The sequence below is a fragment of the Martes martes genome (assembly GCF_963455335.1).
Source record: "Martes martes genome assembly, chromosome: 4".
NCBI classification, from domain to species: Eukaryota; Metazoa; Chordata; class Mammalia; order Carnivora; family Mustelidae; genus Martes; species Martes martes.
Window position 1 is genome coordinate 90,096,371 of NC_137891.1, and position 20,789 is coordinate 90,117,159.

General features: G+C 39.3%; 1 protein-coding gene across 1 annotated transcript in view; it reads left to right on the top strand.

Moving 5' to 3' along the window:
• NOTCH2 (notch receptor 2) overlaps window positions 1-20,789 on the top strand; it is a 174,234-nt gene that overhangs the window by 66,364 nt on the left and 87,081 nt on the right. The window contains exons 3-4 of the mRNA XM_080800930.1: window positions 15,128-15,387; window positions 19,005-19,340. Of these exons, the coding sequence (XP_080657056.1) occupies window positions 15,128-15,387; window positions 19,005-19,340 (596 nt within the window). The remainder of the gene's footprint in view (window positions 1-15,127; window positions 15,388-19,004; window positions 19,341-20,789) is intronic.

Below are 20,789 nucleotides of genomic sequence, written 5' to 3' on the forward strand. Positions count from 1 at the left end.
AGAATTAGTGAGATCGATAAACCACAGATAAACTTTCTCATTAGACCCTAGTTTTGCAGGATTTTCATTTTGTTCCTATAGAGCCATAGACTTTGATTTTATATAGCAGATCAGATACAGATGAAGGAATTTCCGAAGTCGAGGAACACTTTATTTTTAAGACAGTTGAATTTGAATACATAGTTGACCCTTGAACAACACAGGCCTTTGGGGTGCTGAGTCCTGCACAGTTGAAAATCCACGAAACTTTTGATTACATGGAAACTATGATTGCCTGTTATTAACCAGAAGCCTTACTGATAACATAAATAGTTGATTAATACATATTTTGTATGATATATGTATTTTATACTGTATTCTTAGAGTAAAGTAAGTTGGAGAAGAGAATGTTACTAAAAAAATCATAAGAGAAAATATATTTATGGTACTGTACTGTATTGAAAGAAATCTGCTTATATGTAAATGAACCTGCCAAGTTCAAACTCATTTCATTCAAGGATCAATTGTGTACTAATATAGGCATCATTTGTGGGAAACTTTTCTATTCCGTTCAACATTTATGAGAATTATGAAGTGCCAGATAATAGGCTAGGAATTACTTTATTTGTATATGCTATCTCGGTGTTTTTTAGTCTTTTTATCATTATCACTCTTTGCCTCAAAGAAGCCTTTTTAGGCTTTTTGGTCCTAATTCCCCCTCACCCCCAATGCAGTTTTAATACCACAGATATACTGCATATTTATCTACTGTGGCTCGTTGGAAGGACATAAACCATTGTAATATCTAAGAATGACCCCCAAGAACCAATTTTTTACCTCTTGGGCCATGATCTTAAGGGAAGTTTTTGTCTTAAAGTAGGGTTAGACATTGTTAATTTCTTATCCTATGATGTCCATTATTTTTATTATCTGTGGTTCTAATTAAGGAAATTTAAGTGGGGTTTTGTAGTGTTTCAGAGCATTCTGATATTATATATTTAATTTCCAATTATCCATGGAACAATTTTGCATACCTACATGTGTGAGTCTCCCTTCCCCCCCTTTTTGGGGAGAATGATTTATTTAGAACCTACAAAGGAATATTTCTTATCCTCTTCAAGTTTAAAGAAATGCAGATTTTTCTCCAGCCTTCTCTTACATTCAGGTTTGGTTTGCTAGGATTTGAGTATAATTATTATTATTATTATTATTATTATTATAATTTTTTAGAGGAGGGAAGGAGAGAGAGAATCTCAAGCAGATTCCACACCCATTTGGAGCCCAGTGCGGGGCCCAAACCCACAACCCTGAGATCATGACCTGAGATGAAATCAAGAGTTGGATGCTTAACCAACTGAGCCACCCAGGCGCCCTTGGTTACAATTATTTTTCAACTAGGAATCTTTTCAGACCAAACCATAAGCTTTTGGAACTGTTTTACTTTCAGACATTTCTTTTGAACTTTAGAACTTTGAAGGCAGTCATCCACTCATGCTGGGGAACAGAAAGCAGGCACCCAGACTCATTTTTCTTCTCTGATATCTTGTTTAATTTTTACTGCTCATTCTCTTAAGAATCTAGCAGTTCATGCTACTGAGGCTACTTAGTAGGGTGTTATGTTCCTCAGGACTCCAGGCTTCTGGTGGTTCATATAACCAGTATTTTATCAAGGAATAATAAAAATACAAGAGAAAAGAAGACTATGTGTTTGTGTTTGTGTGTTTGCACATGCGTGTATACATACATGTGTGTTTTAGTTAACTTCATATTTTGGGGGAAAATATGATTGAAAAAAATCTCCATATGGGGTTGGCTAGTCCATTTTGAATGAGTTAGGGGTGAATGGGGGTTAAGAAGCCCTCCCCGTATCAGGAATCTTAATTAGGTTTGATAATCCTTTGGATAAATAGTTCAACCTGATGGTTCCCAAACTTTGAGTGTCATTAGAGAGCCTTTTTAGGATTTTATGGACCCTTGCATTTTTCTTCTCACTTCCATTGAGAATGTGAACACTGCATAGTTGAAAGCCTTCTATATACCAATTACGGTGTTAGTGTGGTGATGAACAATTCTTAGTGTGTTGGGAAGACAAATAAAATAAAGGATAATGAGTGATATGATCTATTAGAGTTATGGGAGTATGCAGTGGGGGATTCAAGCCTGTTTCTCAGAGGAAGAACATTTAAGCGGAAGTCTGAAGGAATTTTAGGGCTTAGTTCTGAGAAGAGGGTCAGGAAAAGTGTTTTGGGCTGAGTGACCAGCATGTACAAAGGTCTGGAGGTGAGAAGTGGCGCACTGTAGCATGTTCTGGGAGCTGAAAGAGAGAAATGCATAAAGGAGAGAGAATTTTGTATTGAAACCATTTTTTAAATTTCTTGTTTGAAATGCAATGCATAGTACCAAAATCCACCAAAAAAATCGGTAGCCACTATATAATACCTTTATATTTTAATAATCATAACAGTATCTGCAGTCCATTTAAATATGGACACAGGACATTCTTTAGTAGTCTAGAGAGTGCTCTGCGTTTGCAGATTCCTTGCAATGACTATACAGTGCATAGCTTGGCAACAACTGGCTTAACTCGTTCATTTTTGCCTATTACTGTGGAGGGTGCTTTTTTGTTAACTCAAATGTTTAGAGTATGTTTGCCATGTTGTAATTAGAAGTAGACATTTTCTCAGGGTCCAGTGCAGTAGAATATGGCAGGGCACTGAATAAGCGCTAGAAGACAGAGGGAAGACCACCTTCTGTTAAAGCAGCAATGCAAGTCTTTCAACACTGTTTGTGTGCCCTTGCCCAATCTTTCAAGTGATGATTGAAGAGCCTGGGTGCTTGGTTCAGCTTTTGAGTTCTGATAAATGAGCCCCGACTGTAAACTGGAAGATAAGGGTGTTTGCAAATTCTTGTGTAAATAAAGCATGGTTTCGCATTGCAGTGGTTACTGATTTCATAGTCTCTGATGAAGATGAATGATGCCATGAATTAACAGCTTTAAAACTAGTACCAGTGCAGCTTCTTTTCTGGTTTGGATTTATTAAAATACATATGTGTTTATTGCTTTATTTGAATGGGGAGGGGGTGAAAAACCTGAACACACAGAAACCAAGTGAGGTGGAGTTTCAGAAGATAATTCACAGCCTCCCAATTCCCCGTAAAATTCTTTTCCTGTGGGAAACTTTTAATTTGGAAGCATTCAGCCTAATGTGGGAACCAAGATTAACATTTTCTGAAATACTGCTACAAGAAAAGCAGAAATGTACTGTTCAGGAAGCTGAATTTACATAGTAGAAAAATGGGCTGTCCTGCAGTATTTGGTAGTCTTTGTTTATTAGTTGTGGTAAAAAGTTGTGTGTGTGTGTGAGAGAAAGAAAGAGAGAGAGAGAGAGAGAGAGAGACTGATTGTATATTTGTCTTTGTTTCCTTTACATCAAACCAGCAAAGCCCTAGAAAGTGTGTTTCACCACAAACCAGCCCAGTACTGGGCCCTAACTATACACAAATACTTTTTTTTTTTTTAAGCTCTTTTTGTTTTCTCTTCTTGCTGAGTAAGCTGTAGTGTTTCCTTTTCTTTCTTTCTCTCTCTCTCTTTCTTCCTTTCTTCTTTGGGGGAGGGGAGTGAGTGTGGGAGTAGGAACAGCAAGAAGTCAACATCACAGAGCTTCTTCCTTTTTCTTCCCCTCCTTACCAGGAGGTTAACTAGGAGTCTTCAGGTGTTGTTTTTTAACACCAAGTCAGTAATTAGCATAACCCAGTTATCTTTACACAGGGATACAGAATTAAGACGTTGACAGTCTGATGAGATATCAAACTGGAGGCATGGGAGGAGGGATAATGAGGTTAGACTACTGGGATGGTCTTGAATGCCACCCTCAGAGTGTATGTAGACTTGATTCTGTAGGCTCTGGGGCATCTAGAAGTTTGTAGCTGGAACCTTGGGAATTAAATGCTGTGGAGGAACTTTCACTGGTTACAGTTAGCCTTGGCTGTTAGCAATTATTTTTATCTACTTTAACATGGGGGACCAAGGGAGGGGGCAGGAAACTAAGCTGGCATTATGGTCACAGGAAAGAACAGACTGATTTGGGGCCTTTTCAAACTGCAGACCTTTGTTACTGACCAATGCTTAATTTGGTTTCTGGGTTTTGTTATTTTTTTTCTCCTGTCTTTACCTCATTTACCTTAACGACAGCTCCCCCCTCTAGAGCTCAGCTAGGGCAGACTGCCACTGCGGATTGGGGGGCCGAGAGGTCCAGAGCAAGAAGAAAGTGGGTTGAAAGCAGAGTTCTGTTTAAAGAATTTTCTGCTGGAAACTAGCCCAGAGGGAGTAAAGAGGCGCTTTAATGAGGAGCAGCTGCGGGGCCGACGCAACCCACATGAGACATTTTTTTCCCCTCCGTTCCACATTCTGTATAGTTTTTAAAAAAATCATGATTTTGAAATAGCTGTTTTGTGAAGCACGCCTCTCTTTTTCTTCTTCTTGTGTGCGGTGGGGTTTTTCTTTGTTGTTTTATTTTCTTAATGACCAAATCCTCACTAAAAAAAGCTAAAGGCAGAGCTGCAGCAAAGCCCTGGATGCAATTTGGGCTCACCCTGCTGATACAGAACATTCGGTGGAGAAAACAAGGAGAGAGAACACTGGCTTTTATTTGGAAAAGGGGGCTTATTTCCTGCTCAGACTTCAGTCTTCTTGGAGCTGACACAAGCTGCTACAGTGTTTTAAGCTTTTCTCTAGATGAGTGGCTATTCACTTAGGAAACTTGAAAGAACAAAATTTTCTGTCCTGTATTACTAGGGAGACTGATGCTGAACTGTAGCCATTGCCAGATAGATTGGAATTACTATTCAAATCCCAGCTTCGTTGAAATCTGTAAAGTGGCCACATGTAAATGCATCCAAGCTGCTGGTGACATGTGAGAGTTGGGGTCTGTTTCTCATCTGTTTTATTGAGGGGGCACGGTATGGGCGTCCTTCTAGTTGGAATGCTTTTTAGTTCTACGAGGAGGAATCCCTTGTTTTTCTCCCTCTTTTCTTCCCTCCCCCCACTCCATTCCCCATGTGTGTTTGAGCAGTAACAATGAAAGAGTGGACTTCTTTATGTCAGAAATGGCAGACTTTTTCAGAAGAAAGGTGTGAATATATATGTATGGGCCTGATAAATATTCAGATTAATTAATGGAATTATTTTACAGGGAAAAGCCTCCCAAAACTTTTCCTATATTCCCAGCCTCCTCTGTTAACTGTATTCTTTCAGAGTTCCAAAGCTAGAGAAGGGGGATAGAACAGGAGGAAGTCACTGAGAGAATTGCTAAAATAAGTGATAAATTCCCTTCAGAAGGGAGGCCTTCAGACAGTTTTGGGAACAAAAGGCAGTTGTTAGATTTATTTATTTATTTATTTAAAGAAATTTTTTAATACACACCTCTAGTTCAAGATATAGGCTAGTGGCTGGGTGATGGACATTGGGAGGGTATGTGCTATGGTGAGTGCTGTGAAATGTGTAAGCCTGATGATTTACAGACCTGTACCCCTGGGGCAAATAATACATTACATATTAATTTAAAAAAAGATATAGGCTATTTTCCAAAAATTATACTGCAGTAATAACTTAATAGAACTACAGATTTCTGAGAGAATTTGGATGATTAGCCCATGTTTCCGGCCTCTGACCAAACCCAACTTGAGCCATCTCAAGAAGGGAGCTATTGTAGTTCTTACTTTCAGGCAGAGTCTTAATTTCCACTCAGACTAACAGGGTATATGGTATACTTGTATTACAGTTGAACAGGGATTTGCAAATTCAAAAGGTCTCCTACCTTAGGAAATAGGGGTCCTTTATTTCTGTCTCTCTCATTTACCCATTTACCTGCTTTCTTCCCATGTCCATAATTCCCCTTAGCCTCCTAGAGCATGAGGGATAATCTTGTACCTCAGGATGATTCTTAGGGTTGATTTAGCCCGTGTTCTGCCAGACAGAACACAGTGTGAGTTTGGTAGGGGATTTGGGAACATATTTGGATTGAGAGACCGATTTTATCCATCACATGATACTTAACCTTTTTTGGAGCCAGTTGCTTAATGGTATATAGGTGCTTATGGTATTCAAGGTACCTGTACCAAGTGTCTCAACACATGCCCTCCCCTACAAGAAGAGAGCAAATGGGAGTTTGAGAGAAGCTCAGGAAAGACATAACATAACAATGGCTCAAACAAAGTAGTACCATACTGACAGAAATAATGGAGTGCATAACATGATACTGCATCTGCTGTTGGGAGGATCAGAGGTGGATGAGATGGTTCAGAAGGAGCTTAATGGAAGACACAGATTTTGAGCAGACCTTTGAAGCAAGGATGGAAGAAAGGAGCATAAATTAGAGACATAGCGGATGCGAAAGTTTTAGAAGATTTTTATATAGGGAAGAGTAGACAAGAGTATGGCCGTTATCTGGAGTGTTATACTTAGGAGTAAGGGATTGGATGATAGGAGCACAGCAGACGAGTAGGCCTTAGACTCTAAGAAACTTGGATTTGAAGGGCTGGATGCTAATGCTGGTTTCTGAGCAGAGAAGTAACATGATCAAAATTTTGCTTGAAAAGGATTATTCTGTAAGTAGTATGCTTAGGTTTAGTGAGGGATTTCCTGGCTAAATTCATGGAGAGATGTGAATAGGATGCTGACGCAGCTAAGATGATAGGGCTGACTAAATAGATGCCAGTGTTGGGGCAAGACCTAGTAGAATACATTCAGTTAAGTGCTGTTTGATGTTTCAATAAAAGATTTAGGTAAAGATAGAAATATAGTTGTAGATGTTGCAAAAGTGCAGGAAATTGCTAGATTCACAGACAGCAAATTTGGGGCAGGCCATTTAGCTTTGGTGTTCTTATCAGTAAAATAGGGGTTCAGACCTGTTGATTTCTGAGGTACAGTGCAGTGCTGAAATTCTGTGATTATAGAAATAAAGTGTAAAAGTTATCTCAAAGAAACTTGGGGTAAAGATTCAGCATGGTGACAGGTCCAATTATTGCATTCAAAACTGTGTTGAACAAGTATAGGATGCAAGAAATAACAGCATGGGTAGTTTGTGTGAAAAAAAGATCTGGCATTTTAACTGTATGTTCAGTAGCTCATAATAGTACTTTGTGTCTTCTAAAAAGTGAACACAGCTTTATGCTGCAGTAATAAAAATATAGTGTCCAGATTGTCCCAAGTTCTATGCTGTGCTGGTAAGATCACATGTGTTATTCTTTCCACCCCCTTATTTGGGGCACTGTGCTTGTTTGTTGTTTGTTTGTTTTTAAGATTTTATTTATTTATGAGAGAGAGAGAGAGAGAACGTGAGTTGGGGGGAGCAGAGGGAGAGGGAGAAACAGGGTTCCCACTGAGCAGGGGTCCCTGAGATCATGACCTGAGTGGAAGGCAGACACTTAACCGACTAAGCCACCCAGGTGCCCCTGGGGCCCTGTGTTTTAAAGAGGTTTTTGATAAACTAGAATCATCTAGTAGGAGGAGGCAGGATGGCCCAGTGTTTGGGGTACATGGGCTTAGGAGTCATATGTGGGTTTGAACCCTGCCTTTGCCATCTCATAGCTGTGAAATCTTAATCCTAAGCTTCAAGGTCCTCAGATGCAAATGTGGATCATAATTTATCAGTACTGTTACAGGGAATAATAAAAGACATAATATAATAAAAGACATAATAGCTGTAAAATGCATGGCAAATACATAATATACAGTAAGTGCTTTAAAAATGTTGGTCACTGTTATTTCTATTTTAAGCAGAGAATAGCCTCTGAAATGGTGAGGAGGTCTGGAAATAATTTTATACTAAGGCATAGTTCAAAGTACTGAATTCTGTAAAAGAGAAACCAAAGGGTCAATATAATTATCTTTAAGTTCTTGAAGGACTACATGTTAAAGAAGCAGAAGGCTTATTTTTTATTCTAGAGGATGGTAATAGCCACTAAGTGAAAATTTTAGGGAGGCAAAAAATTTTTAAAATGAGATATAATTCACATAGTATTAAACTTACCCTTTTAAAGTGTACAATTCAGTGGTGTTTAGTATATTCACAGATATGTGTAACCATCAACAGTATCTGGTTTCAAAACATTTTTATTATCCCCACTCTCAAGAAGCTCTCTGTTCCTTAGTAGTTTCTTGATTTTCCCTTCCTCCTAGCCCCTGGCAACAATAATCTCTTTTATGTCTCTATGAATTTGCCTATTCTGGATGTTTCATAAAAATGACATTGTATACTACGTGGCCTTTTGTGTCTAGCTTCTTTCAGTTAGCATGATGTTTTCAAGGTTCATCCATGTATCAGCATGTATCAGATCTTCATTCCTTTTCATGACCAAATAATATTTTATTGTATGGATATACCACATTTTATTTATCCATTTATTTTTTAATTTATCCATTTATCAGCTTATGGATATTTGGGTTGTTTCTACTTTTTGCTATTATGAATAATACTACTATGAATATTTTTTTGAATTATTTGACAGAGATCACAAGTAGGAAGAGAGGCAGACAGAGAGAAAGGGAGAAGCAGGCTCCCTGCTGAGCAGAGAGCCCGATGTGGGGCTCGATCCCAGAACCCTGGGATCATGACCCGAGCTGAAGGCAGAGGCTTTAACCCACTGAGCCACCCAGGTGCCCCTCTGAATATTCTTTAAGGATTTTTGTGTGTACTTAACATTTTTAGCCATCTTGAGTATATACCAAGGAGGGGAGGCAGAAATTAAGACATCAGAAAGAAAGAGCTTTCTTTTCTTTTCTTTTCTTTTTCATTTATTTTTTTAATTTAAATTCAGTTAATTAACATATAGTGTATTATTTTTTTTAATTTTTTATTTCTTTTCAGTGTAACAGTATTCATTGTTTTTTCACCACACCCAGTGCTCCATGCAATCCACGCCCTCCCTAATACCCACCACCTGGTTCCCCCAACCTCCCCCCACCGCCCGCCCCTTCAAACCCTCAGGTTGTTTTTCAGAGTCTATAGTCTCTCATGGTTCAGCTCCCCTTCCAATTTCCCTCAACTCCCTTCTCCTCTCCATCTCCCCTTGTCCTCCATATTATTTGTTATGCTCCACAAATAAGTGAAACCATATGATACTTGACTCTCTCTGCTTGACTTATTTCCCTCAGCATCATCTCTTCCAGTCCCATCCATGTTGCTACAAAAGTTGGGTATTCGTCCTTTCTGATGGAGGCATAATACTCCATAGTGTATATGGACCACATCTTCCTTATCCATTCATCCGTTGAAGGGCATCTTGGTTCTTTCCATATAGTGTATTATTGATTTCAGAGGTAGAGTTCAGTGATTCATCAGTCTTACATAATGCCCAGTGCTCATTACATCACATGCCCTGCTTAATGTCCATCACCCTGTTACCCCACCCCCCCACCACCCTTCCCTTCAGCAACTCCCAGTTTGTTTCCTGTGATTAAGAGTCAAGAAAGAGCTTTCTATCAGAAATCCACCCATACTGAAGACTGTTCTGTTGTTGAAGTAGTGAGCCATTAATTTTATTTTACTTAACAAATGCATGGTGTTTACTATGTGCCGGATACCATTCTAAGTACTTTAGAGTTATTTAAAAACCCTATGAGTAAGCACTATTATTAAATTCATTTTACAACAAGGAAGTTTAATAACTTGCTCAAGGTCACCCATCAAGTAAATGTGGAGCTGTAATTGAAATCCATGTGGTCTGGTTCTAGAATCTGTACTCTTAATAGCAAGAACAATAATAACTTCAAGCATTTATTAAATTCTTACTGCTACTCAGGCACTGTGCTTAACTGTTTATATTCAGATAGAGACTGGCAATCATCTTTTAAGAATATCTTAGAATTATCACATTGGGTAGATAATACCTTAGGGTGTGTTGAATCCCAAGATTCTGTTATTCCAAGGATAATATCTGGCCAGAGGCTTTTAAGATGATCAGAATTTATATCAAAAAGGAAACTGTGAATATGAATGGTGAGTATTGTAGGAGTTCAATTAATAAGACTTGTCAGAATATGATAATGTTATATATAACTTAAAAGCAGTAACCAAAAGTGACTTTTGAGATTGTGAAGGGAAACCTTAGAAAAATGGAAGAATTAAAGTTTCATGGGAAAATGATCCCACTTTTCAAATGTTCAGTTTCAAATGCTGCAGAGTATATTAGGGTAAGTAGATGACTTTTAGTAAACTGAACCTATGGAACTGGAGCTGTTTATGTGGGTACATGAATGTAGTTGCTTAAAACCAAATCAACAACAACAGTAACAAATGCATATGAGAGGAAAGAGCAGTGCATCCCAAACTTAAAGTTTCCCCCACAATTGATGGGGAAGGAGAAGAGGAATCAGCAATCTAGACTAAGAATTCACCATGCTTTGAGGTAGAGGGAGTCCTAGAAACCAAATGTAAAAAGATTATAACGATAGAAGACGTGGTCAGAGATACCCCTACAGAAAGAGAATTTCTTGAAGTAAATATTTTTAGGTTTATTCTTAATTAATTTATTTAGAGAAGCAGGGAGGAGAGGGGTAGAGGGCAGTGACAGTGAGAGACAATCTCAAGCAGTCTTCACATCCAGCGCAGAACCCAACGTAGGGCTCTCTCTCACAGCCCGGAGATCATGACCTGAGTGGAAATCAAGAGTCGGCAGATGCTTAACTGGCTGAGTCACCCAGGCACTCCAGAGAATTTCTTTATGATGAAATTTCAGACTAAACTTGACAAGGGGGAAAGTCATTGCTCTTAGAGCATAATTTCTGGGCGATAATTAGAATGAAAATTTTTGTAAAGGGGCAGGTAAGAACTATATGGAAGAGAAAGGGAAACTATCTGTGAAATTAGGCCACAGTTACAGAAGTTTGGTTGTGATAGAAGAAGAGTTTGGAAAGAAAATTAGAGCTTAATGAAAAATATTCGTAAAAACATTTTAAAAGAGATTTGTTAATTTAAAAGAGATTTGTTAGGTTAAGAGATCTGTACATGTTTTAAGGTAAAGAAATAGGCTGATTGATGTCTAGCCCTCTGGAACGTTTTAAATAAGAAATTAAGTATTATTATATTAAGTTTCACATAAAAATAAGATGTAGTTCTATATATGGACTTCAGGAGAGTAAGTCACTTGTACATTATATTATCTTCGTGGTGGTCTACAGACCTCTCATGATCTGCCTAACAGTATGACTCTCATCCATTTATCTGGTACTTGTTTCCTTAATACCTTTGGGAGAGCCACAGAGGTCTCTTTGCTATTCCTCAAACATGCCAGGACAATTTTTTATTTATGTCCATTGTATTTGCTGTTCCCTCTGCCTTGAACACACACCTTCCCCTCGATACCTGCTTGGCTAGTCCCTCATGTCATTTAGGTATTGACTGAAATGTACCTTCTCAATGAGGCCTTCTCTGATTTTCCTATTTAAAACCAAAATATTTCATTTTATCTGTACCCTACTCTTTATTCCCAATTCCATCCCTTCACATCCCCCCTTTCTTGTTTTATTTTTTTAATAGCACTTAACTCTACCAAACAAATTATATGTTTTACTTACTAATCTTGTTTTTTGTCTTCCCTTACTAGGATTTAAAGTCCATGAGTTCAAGGACTTTCCTAACACTAGACACTAGAACAATATCTGGCACATAATAGGCACTTATTAATGTTTGTTGCATGAATGAATGAGTGCAATATTCTTTGCAGAAACTGATGTGAGAACATTCTTCTTCTTCATTAACATCATTATTAATGAGCATGTTGGATGCTATATATGGAATTGGGCTTCATATATTTTCTTATTCGAGTTGTCAAACTTTTTCTTTTTTTTTCTTTTATTTGAGACAGAGAGAAAGCAGAAGCGAGAGGGAGAGGGAGAAGCAGACTCTCTGCTGATCCGGGAGCTCAGTGTGGACTTGATCCCAGGACCCTGGGATAGTGACCTGAGCCAAAGGCAGATGCTTAACTAACTGAGCCACCCAGTCATCCGGCAAACTTCTATAAAGCACCAAATAGTAAATATTTTTGCAGGCTAAATGGTCTCATCACAACTACTTAACCCAATTATTATAATGCATGAGTAGCCATAGATAATCCATAAATGAATGAGTATGGCTGTGTTCCAATATGACTATTTATGACACTGAAATTTGAATTTTACATAATTTTCAAATGTCACAAAGTATTTTCTTTTTTTGGACATTTTTCTAACCATTCAAAAATGTAATAACTCTTCTTAGCTCATGGGCCATACAAAAATAGGCAGTGGGCCATAGTAGGTCTACAAGCTGTATTTGCCCACCACTGCTTTTACTGGCTTCTTAAACATACCGTAGTTGAAACTTATTTTCCCATACTTGGTAGGGAGCAACAATGCAGATTAAACCCTAGTGACACATAATTCAAGAATATTCTTTGGCTCCAGAAATTTTCATATTGTTTCATTTTTGTTTTCCTGGGAACCTTATGTTTTCTTTACATGTTTATGATACTAATATTTAAGTGAATTTGCATTCTCTGAGCAGATGCCACATGATAGTGTTGGGGAGGTCTTGGTGGTGTAATAGTCCAGGAGCAAAGCTGGGAAAAGCCCACCCAGGTTTAAAAGTTTGCCTATTTATAGGTGAATAATTTCCGTATGGGTGAATCAGGAGTTGTCAGCCAGGCTTAACGCCCATAGGACTGCCACTGTGAATGAGAATTGTGTTGCATTTTTTTTTTTAACATCATCCATAACAGACTTCTTAAATAAGTTACAAATGCTTTTAGTAATATAGCTCAGGGATAATTTTAGCTATGCTACATTGGCAGTTCTTCTACTTTAAAAAAATCAGAAAATAACCTATTATCAAATCAAGCTGTGATTTGAATAAAGCATCATATTTTTCTTGATAAGTGCAAAAAGAGAAAAACCATTTTTCATTTGCAAAACTTTTTAACATAAGGTTCTTCACATACTTGATTTTGTCCAGTTCTTAAAACAATGTATGTAGCTTTATTAACTATTTAAAATGTGAGAGAACTGGGGCGCCTGGGTGGCTCAGTGGGTTAAAGCCTCTGCCTTTGGCTCAGGTCATGATCCCAGGTCCTGGGATCCAGCCCCACATCGGACTCTCTGCTCAGCAGGGAGCCTGCTTCCCCCTTTCTCTCTGCCTGCCTCTCTGCCTACTTGTGATCTGTCAAATACATAAATAAATAAAATCTTTAAAATGTAAGAGAACTAATAGTGAAGTTAAGCAACACGTCCAAGATCACAGCACCAGGACTTAACTACAAACAGGTCTTCTGACCATATGAGGTGCAGACTCCTCACAGAAACTTCAGCCAGTCTTTTGTTTTCATGCTTCATCCTCTCCTCACTGCCTCTCCATTTCTAGCTTCATGTGCTCATGAAGATGCTCAGAACTCTAGAGGTTCCTGGCTCTGCTTACTGTTTTCAGATCTAGGAGGAGGAGAGTAGGCTGTCACGAGTTACATCACTACCACTGGAGCTACCTACCAGCTCCGTTTCCTCCTCCAGCCATGTTAACTACTACACAGTTCTGGGCATGTTCCTTAATATCGGGTGCTCCTTTCCTCCTCCTCCTTTTCTCAATGCCTGGGACCTCTGAAGATTTCACCTTGCCAACCAACACCTAATGAAACGTCTTGGATGTGATTGGGCATAGACAGGCAGGAGGAATACACAACCCTGGTGCTTCAAGTCTGGGTGATAGGGAGATCAGGACATAGAGTCTGCACTTAGGGAGCTGTGATGGGAGCTGGTTTTGAGGGAGGTGGTTCTATTGGTTTAAGTGTGTCATCTTTGAGGTAATGATGGAGCAGCCTTGTAGACCTAGTTTTCTATCTTCCAAAAAAGTAAAATGGAGAGCTAAGTTTAACCAAATATCTGAGGCGACAGCCAGATGGCAAAATTTATAGTTAGAATCAAAGTCTTTGTGTTACTTTTGAATGCTTCTTAGAGGTCTCATTTAAATAACCTCTATATTAGGAAAATGGGGGCTATCCATGCCTTTTTAATGTTGTTTAGAGAGTGTAGGATTGTCGTAAATACTACACACAATTTGGGATGGTTGCATATCTTATGAATCCATGGGTGGGTGGCATATAAAGAGATTCCTAGGGGCACCTGGGTGGCTCAGTGGGTTGGGCCTCTGCTTTTGGCTCGGGTCATGGTCCTGGGATCGAGCCCCATATCGGGCTCCCTGCTCGGGGGGAAGCTTACTTCTTCCTCTCCCACTCCTCCTGCTTGTGTTCCCTTTCTCGCTGTATCTCTCTCTGTCAAATAAATAAATAAAATCTTTCAAATAAAAAAAAAGATTCCTCAACACAGCATATGGAGAATGTTACAGAATGTTATTCTTGAATTGTTTACTCTTCTTCACTTTGGCATTTATATGATACTTTAGATATTTTTGTGTTATTATCATTATATTTTATGCTTTTTTATTTGGTTGAAACTGCTTGTTATTTATATTTTAACAGATATAAGCTTTTTAAAAAGCCCCTTTCCACCCTTCCCCTTTCCTGTACCTCCTTTTTTCTTTCTCCATCGCAGAGAAATGTAACCCCTGAACATAACACAGAAATCTAGATGTAGGCCAGTGATGTCTTAATAAGAACAAGAAAAGGACTTATTTCTCAGTACCTCATTGAGAGAAAGCACATGATATTTTATCTCTTCTAAATTGGAGAGGATAAGGGGGTGGGTCCATGCATTATCATGTGAATGTCCTAATCCTGTCAAATGGCTTAGTCAAAATGAGAACGGTAATGAATTTAAACAGACAAGTACCAACAACACTGCACAAAGTGCTGTTACATCGTACCAGCCTGTACCTACAGGAGCAAAGCTGTGGTTGCATTTTGTCTTTGATAAGGATTGTGCTGACTGGCCATGGCAGACCATGCTGGGTCACCCCCCTGGTATTCTTTCACCTACCAAGACTTGAAAGGACACACGAGTGTTAAGTTCTCTAAGCACTTCTGGACCAAGGCAGTTTTATAGGTTGTACCTTTAGGTCTCTCAATTCACAATCTAGTGTTTTCTTGAATGCACTGCATTATCTTGTAAGTTTTTGGACTTATAAGAAGTCATATGATTTCATGAACTCCTCTCTTTTCCATACAGATGTCCGGAGGGTTTCTTGGGAGAATATTGTCAACATCGAGACCCCTGTGAGAAGAATCGCTGCCAGAATGGTGGGACATGTGTGGCCCAGGCCATGTTGGGGAAAGCCACGTGCCGATGTGCCTTGGGGTTCACAGGCGATGATTGCCAGTACTCGACCACACACCCCTGCTTTTTTTCTCATCCTTGCCTGAATGGAGGCACCTGCCATGTGCGTAGCCGGGATGACTATGAGTGCACCTGCCAAGTTGGTTTTACAGGTAACAAATGTGACTCAGGGCTGCATTTTTCTACTCTCAGCAGATACCCTTCTTTAGCATCTCTTAGATCTTGACATGCTGCTCTTAAGGGTCTTCTAACTCTGGTATGCGTTTAACATTATGATAAGGAACTACCGTGTTCAAGACAACTATCTTTAACTTCCTTTTGAGAGTTCTAATAAGAGAGAAAGAGAAAGAGAAAGGCAGAAGTATTTGACTTCCTAAAGTACGTATGTCAAGATTGGGGATCAGAACTTTACTTCACCGTCACTAGAAGAAAAGCTGTCTTTGCTATTGATTCCTTGCTTCTTGAAATCTCTCCCTAGACATTCAGAGCACTAGTTTTTCCGGTTTTCTGTACTCTGACTATTCCTTTTGCTTCTGCATTGCCTTGTCCTCATCCGTTAGATTTTTGTGTTCCTTGGAACTCTATTTTGAGTCCACTTTTGAGCCATATCACAGCTCCCCCAGCTATCTCCAGTGGGTTCAGCTGTCATTATCTTCATCAGTTGCTGGTGACTCTTACAGTCATCCTTTTCACTCCACCCCTACCCTGACATTCAGGCTCATATTTCTAACTATCTGCTGCATATTATCCTTAGAAACTTGGCAACAGTGCCTCACACTCAGCATGTTGATATAAATGGGTGGTGGTGACGTATAGTCCAAGTATTTCAAACTAGACCCCTCCTCTCCCTTGCCCTTAGATTCAGGCCCCTAATCTAGCGCTTGAAGCACCTCTCACCTGTCTACTCTTCTCTCTTTCCTCTCCTGCTCTGCAGTTGAGGTCCATCTTGTCTATGTTGGTGACAGCTCAGCCCCCATCTGGGTTCCTGCAGTTGTTCCCTAACTGGTTTCCTTGCCTTTACTTTCTCCCTGTCTTGCTCACCTGTCCCATTGCCACATCTTTAATCATAAAAGCTGGTCTTCTCACAAACTCACCTGCTTAAATGCCCAATGATTTTTATCATCTGCAGAGTCAACTGCAAACTCTTTTACATGGCTTTCATAGCCCTTCATGGTCTCAGCCTTACATCTTTTTATAGCCTCATTTCCCACAAGCAATCTAGCTCTAGTCACACCAACAACGTTCTCATCATTTCCTGAAAATGTCGTACTTCCTGTTGCCGCCATGCTATTGCACACCCCTTTGCCTGGAATGTCCTTTTCTATAATTGGTGATTGCCCAATGTTACTTAAAATTCTGTTTTAGTGACTTTTTTTGTGATTCCTTTAGGCAGGTAGTCTTTATGTTCTATTATCTTATATGTCACATTTTATTGTAATACTTTTACAATAATACTTTTATTTAATACTTTTTTTATATGTCTCTCATCTGACTCGATTATGAGTTCTTCAGAGGTGGGTTTGAGCTTTATTCAAAAATGAACCATAGATGTTTATTAAGTTAGATGAGGAAAACAGAACCATTCACTATTTTGTCCCCTGCTACACCAGCATTTCTGTAAATATGATAAGCAAAAATTAAAAACATACTCAGTAAACTAAACTGGATTGGTTAGTTTGGAATACTTGTTTTACTGATTTTTCATTAAAAGGTGTTGGTAGAGGTAGAGGATAGTTAGAATGGCCCATTATCTTCATCATGACTATGACAGAATTGTTGTTGTGATTCATTGAAGAGATTTGGTGGTTAAAAGAATAATTTTTTCCTCATTGTTAGTTTTGAATTGTTTTGCTCCCCAACAGAAGGGAAGGCCTAGCCATTTAAACCATTTTAATCCTGACTAGTGGAAATGGCAGTAATGTCTTCTTAATAATTAAAATGTTACTCTGAAATGATCCCCATTTTAAAACTTCTTCCTTTGCCATGAAAAGGATCTCTCCTTGGTGTTCTGCAGGGCTCTGATTATTTTCATACATCTGCTACTTTTGTCTGTCTTTGGGAATTACAACAGTTAAGTTTACCCTTTTGGTTTTGTGGTAGCCCTTAGACTCCACCTAGTCAGGCCTTCTTAGCTTCAATCATAGCTGAAGAAACAGAGTTGGGAAGTTAGTGCCTATATGTAGCAAAGGTTCAAGACCTTTCTGTTTCAGTTGTAGGAAAATATTCTGTACACACAGTTTTCAGAAGGAACCATTTTTATCTCTTCTCCACTGTAGGTAAGTTCCTCTCAGAGGAATGAAGAAAAAATAGGAAGAAAAATTTTAGTTCCTTCTTTTTCTCTCTGCTTAGCATCCTAAGATACATATGCTGTGCCCATTTTTTTTTTTTAAGATTTTATTTATTTGAGAGAGAGAGAGTACACACAAGTGGGGGGAGGGGCAGAGGCTAGAGCAGACTCCCCACTGAGCAGGGAGTCTGATGTGAGGCTGCATCCCAGGACCCTGGGATCATGACCTGAGCCGCAGGCAGATGCTTAACTGACTGAGCCATCCAGGAGCCCCTGCTCTGCCCAAATTTTTATTGTACCTTTCGCCTTTGATGTGACATTCCTTGATAGAGAGCATGTCTGTGTGCTCATGTGTCACCTCCTCCTTTCTTTTAGAAAAGCTGTCGTGGCTTTCATTTGTTTTTCGATGAGCTTCATATATTTGGGTGTTTACCTAGACAGCCAGTTGGAATACTAACAAGTTCAGGAAGTTCTCATAATCTCTAGCTAAAAACAAAAAGCTTAAGCTGATGAAAACAAAAATCCATATGAATACCAGATTGACTAATAGTGTGGGAATTTTTTTTTCTCTTTCTACCTCAAAGACATGCCATAGGATCCAGCACATCAGAGTCTTCTGACGTCCTCTTGTATTTTCCTGCCTGAGAGTCCGCAAGACTTACCTTTCTAGACCTTTATTCTCATGACAGCTTCTAGTTTTTTTCATAGATAAGTAGCCAGAGATTCTTCATCCTCATCAAACACATTAAGCAATATTTATAGCAAGATCACAATTAATAAAATGTTCCCTAGAATATGTGTGTGGATTGTGTTTAAAGGAAATAGAAATAGCATTGACTTGTTTCTATCATATAAGAGGTCTGTTTAGTAACTATATATTGTGGAAAAGATCAATGCATTTTAGTCACTCAAAAGACATGCTTTGAGAGTCTACTACAGGGATCCAGCCCCTGCCTGTGTGGTGGGTGATATAATAAATGGAAACAGAAAATTTGGGGTCTGCTTACATATGTGCAGATGTGTGTATGAGACAGAGAGTGATTTAGGGAGCTGAGAAGGGCAATAAGGTAACTTATGAGTAGAATTGTCGAGTGGGAGTTCACTAGGTAAACAAAAAGGAGGATGGCATTCCAAACAGAGGAGCAGCTTATACAAAGACAAGGTGTGAGACAGTAGGTAGATCCAGACCCTTCTTTGTCCCCAAAGGGACAGATGCAATTCTCCAAGGATGGGTTTTATATGACTAGCCTACAGTCCCCTCTGTGTGCTCCACTGGGTCTTTGTATTTGGCTGAGGACCCTAGGGAGTGCCTATATCAGATGATCTTGAGGAGGCTCTGATTTGGGCTTCCTGTGAAGTTCAAAGAGCTTAGGGATGCTCCACACAGTAAGTAACGTTAGTTGGGTGGGAGATGTGGGTTGTTGAGGATGGGGCTGGCTCCCACTTCAGTGGGCAACACTGAGTTCTTCTCTCCTTCCTTAGGTAAGCTGTGCCAGTGGACTGATGCCTGCCTGTCTCATCCCTGTGCAAATGGAAGTACCTGTACCACTGTGGCCAACCAGTTCTCCTGCAAATGCCTCACAGGCTTCACAGGACACAAGTGTGAGACTGATGTCAATGAGTGTGACATTCCAGGACAGTGCCAGCATGGCGGCACCTGCCTCAACCTACCGGGTTCCTATCAGTGCCAATGCCCCCAGGGCTTCACAGGCCAGCACTGTGACAGCCCCTACGTGCCCTGTGCACCCTCCCCCTGTGTCAATGGTGGCACCTGCCGGCAGACAGGTGACTTCACGTTTGAATGCAACTGCCTTCCAGGTAAGAAGAGCCCCTAGTGTTCTGGGGTTGGGGGGATACACCTTCAATGCAGGAGGAGGGTGGTGGGTGTGGCTCAGTTGCTCCTTCAGGAAATATTCTTTGCAGCAGGGAAAAGGGGAAATAAGAATTTTCTGTGGGGTGGGTTGCTGGTGAGGGAAGAGTTTTATGGGCTAAGAGGGCCCATAAACTGAGTAGGGGGTAATTTAACATGTCAGAGTTTATGATGATGAGTGGCTAGGAAGTTGTTTATTGTCCTTTTTGGAAGAACAGCAAGAAATAAGAGAAACAGCTCTGAGAAAGATAGATAGACCTATCTATCTTTCTCAGAGCTGTTTCTCTTATTTATTATCTCTGTTTCTATTATTTATTATCTCTTATTCTCTTATTTCATATTATTCCATAGAATGGAAGGGAACACAATGAGAATTAGATGTTGAAAAATATGTGTGATTAAGTAAAGTGCTTTACACTGAATTGACAGTAATACTAGGTGATCAACTTTCCTTTATGCTTTCACCTCTGAAGGAATAATAGATTATTTTCCTACCTTACCTAAATGTACCCACCCACCTTTTGTAATGTTCCCTGTGCTCCTGGCTCTCTCCATGTACCCTCTGAGACTTTGGGTAACCTTGCTCTGACTTGAAGCTAGAGAATTTTGGAACAGGGTTAGTGCTGTGTTACTCAGTGAGCACTTTTTAATGCGTGCTGATAGATAAGGTATGGCACAACCAGACATAATTACAAAACAGAAGCCAAGAAAAGAGCAACGTATGGGAGCTTTGGGTCCCAGGGTTCGGTAGAGATGGAGAAAGGAGCAAACCTGGCCAATTCTCTAACCCCTTATAAAAAATGAGGAGGAGGCTGAAAACTGAGAATTTTGATTGGGGACAGAACACAAGCAGCTGGAGCAGATGAATTACTAAGCAACAAAGATTCTGTTTTTATACAAATACCCTTAGTCCGAAAACAAAAGAAGGAAAACTGTAGGGGGGAATAAAGTGCTAAGTAAGCAGAATTGCCTCAAAAAGAAGTTGTTCTAGCTACTCTTCAAAATGGGGATCTTAGATTCTGGTCTTGTGGATGTGGTTCACATATAATGGGATTTTGTGTTTTATCTTTTGGGGATTAAAGGTCATATGTTGGTCCTTGGTATAACACCAAATGGTAATTAATTCATTTCATTCAGTAAAAATTTATTGACTGCCACTTGTTTTCTGGACACTGTGCTATGTGCTTAGAAAGGAGTGATACAAGATTCTGCCACATAATAAAAAACTTTTTACCATTTAACTGTAAGCCACAAAACAAGCTATTAATTTTATTACTTTCAGTTTCTCTTTCAATGAAGAGTAGGTAATAAATCATTCTAGACACTAAATAAATTTTATTGACAGAATATTACTGTCATCCACGTTATCTTGTAGAAGAAATAACTAAAAGGTATCT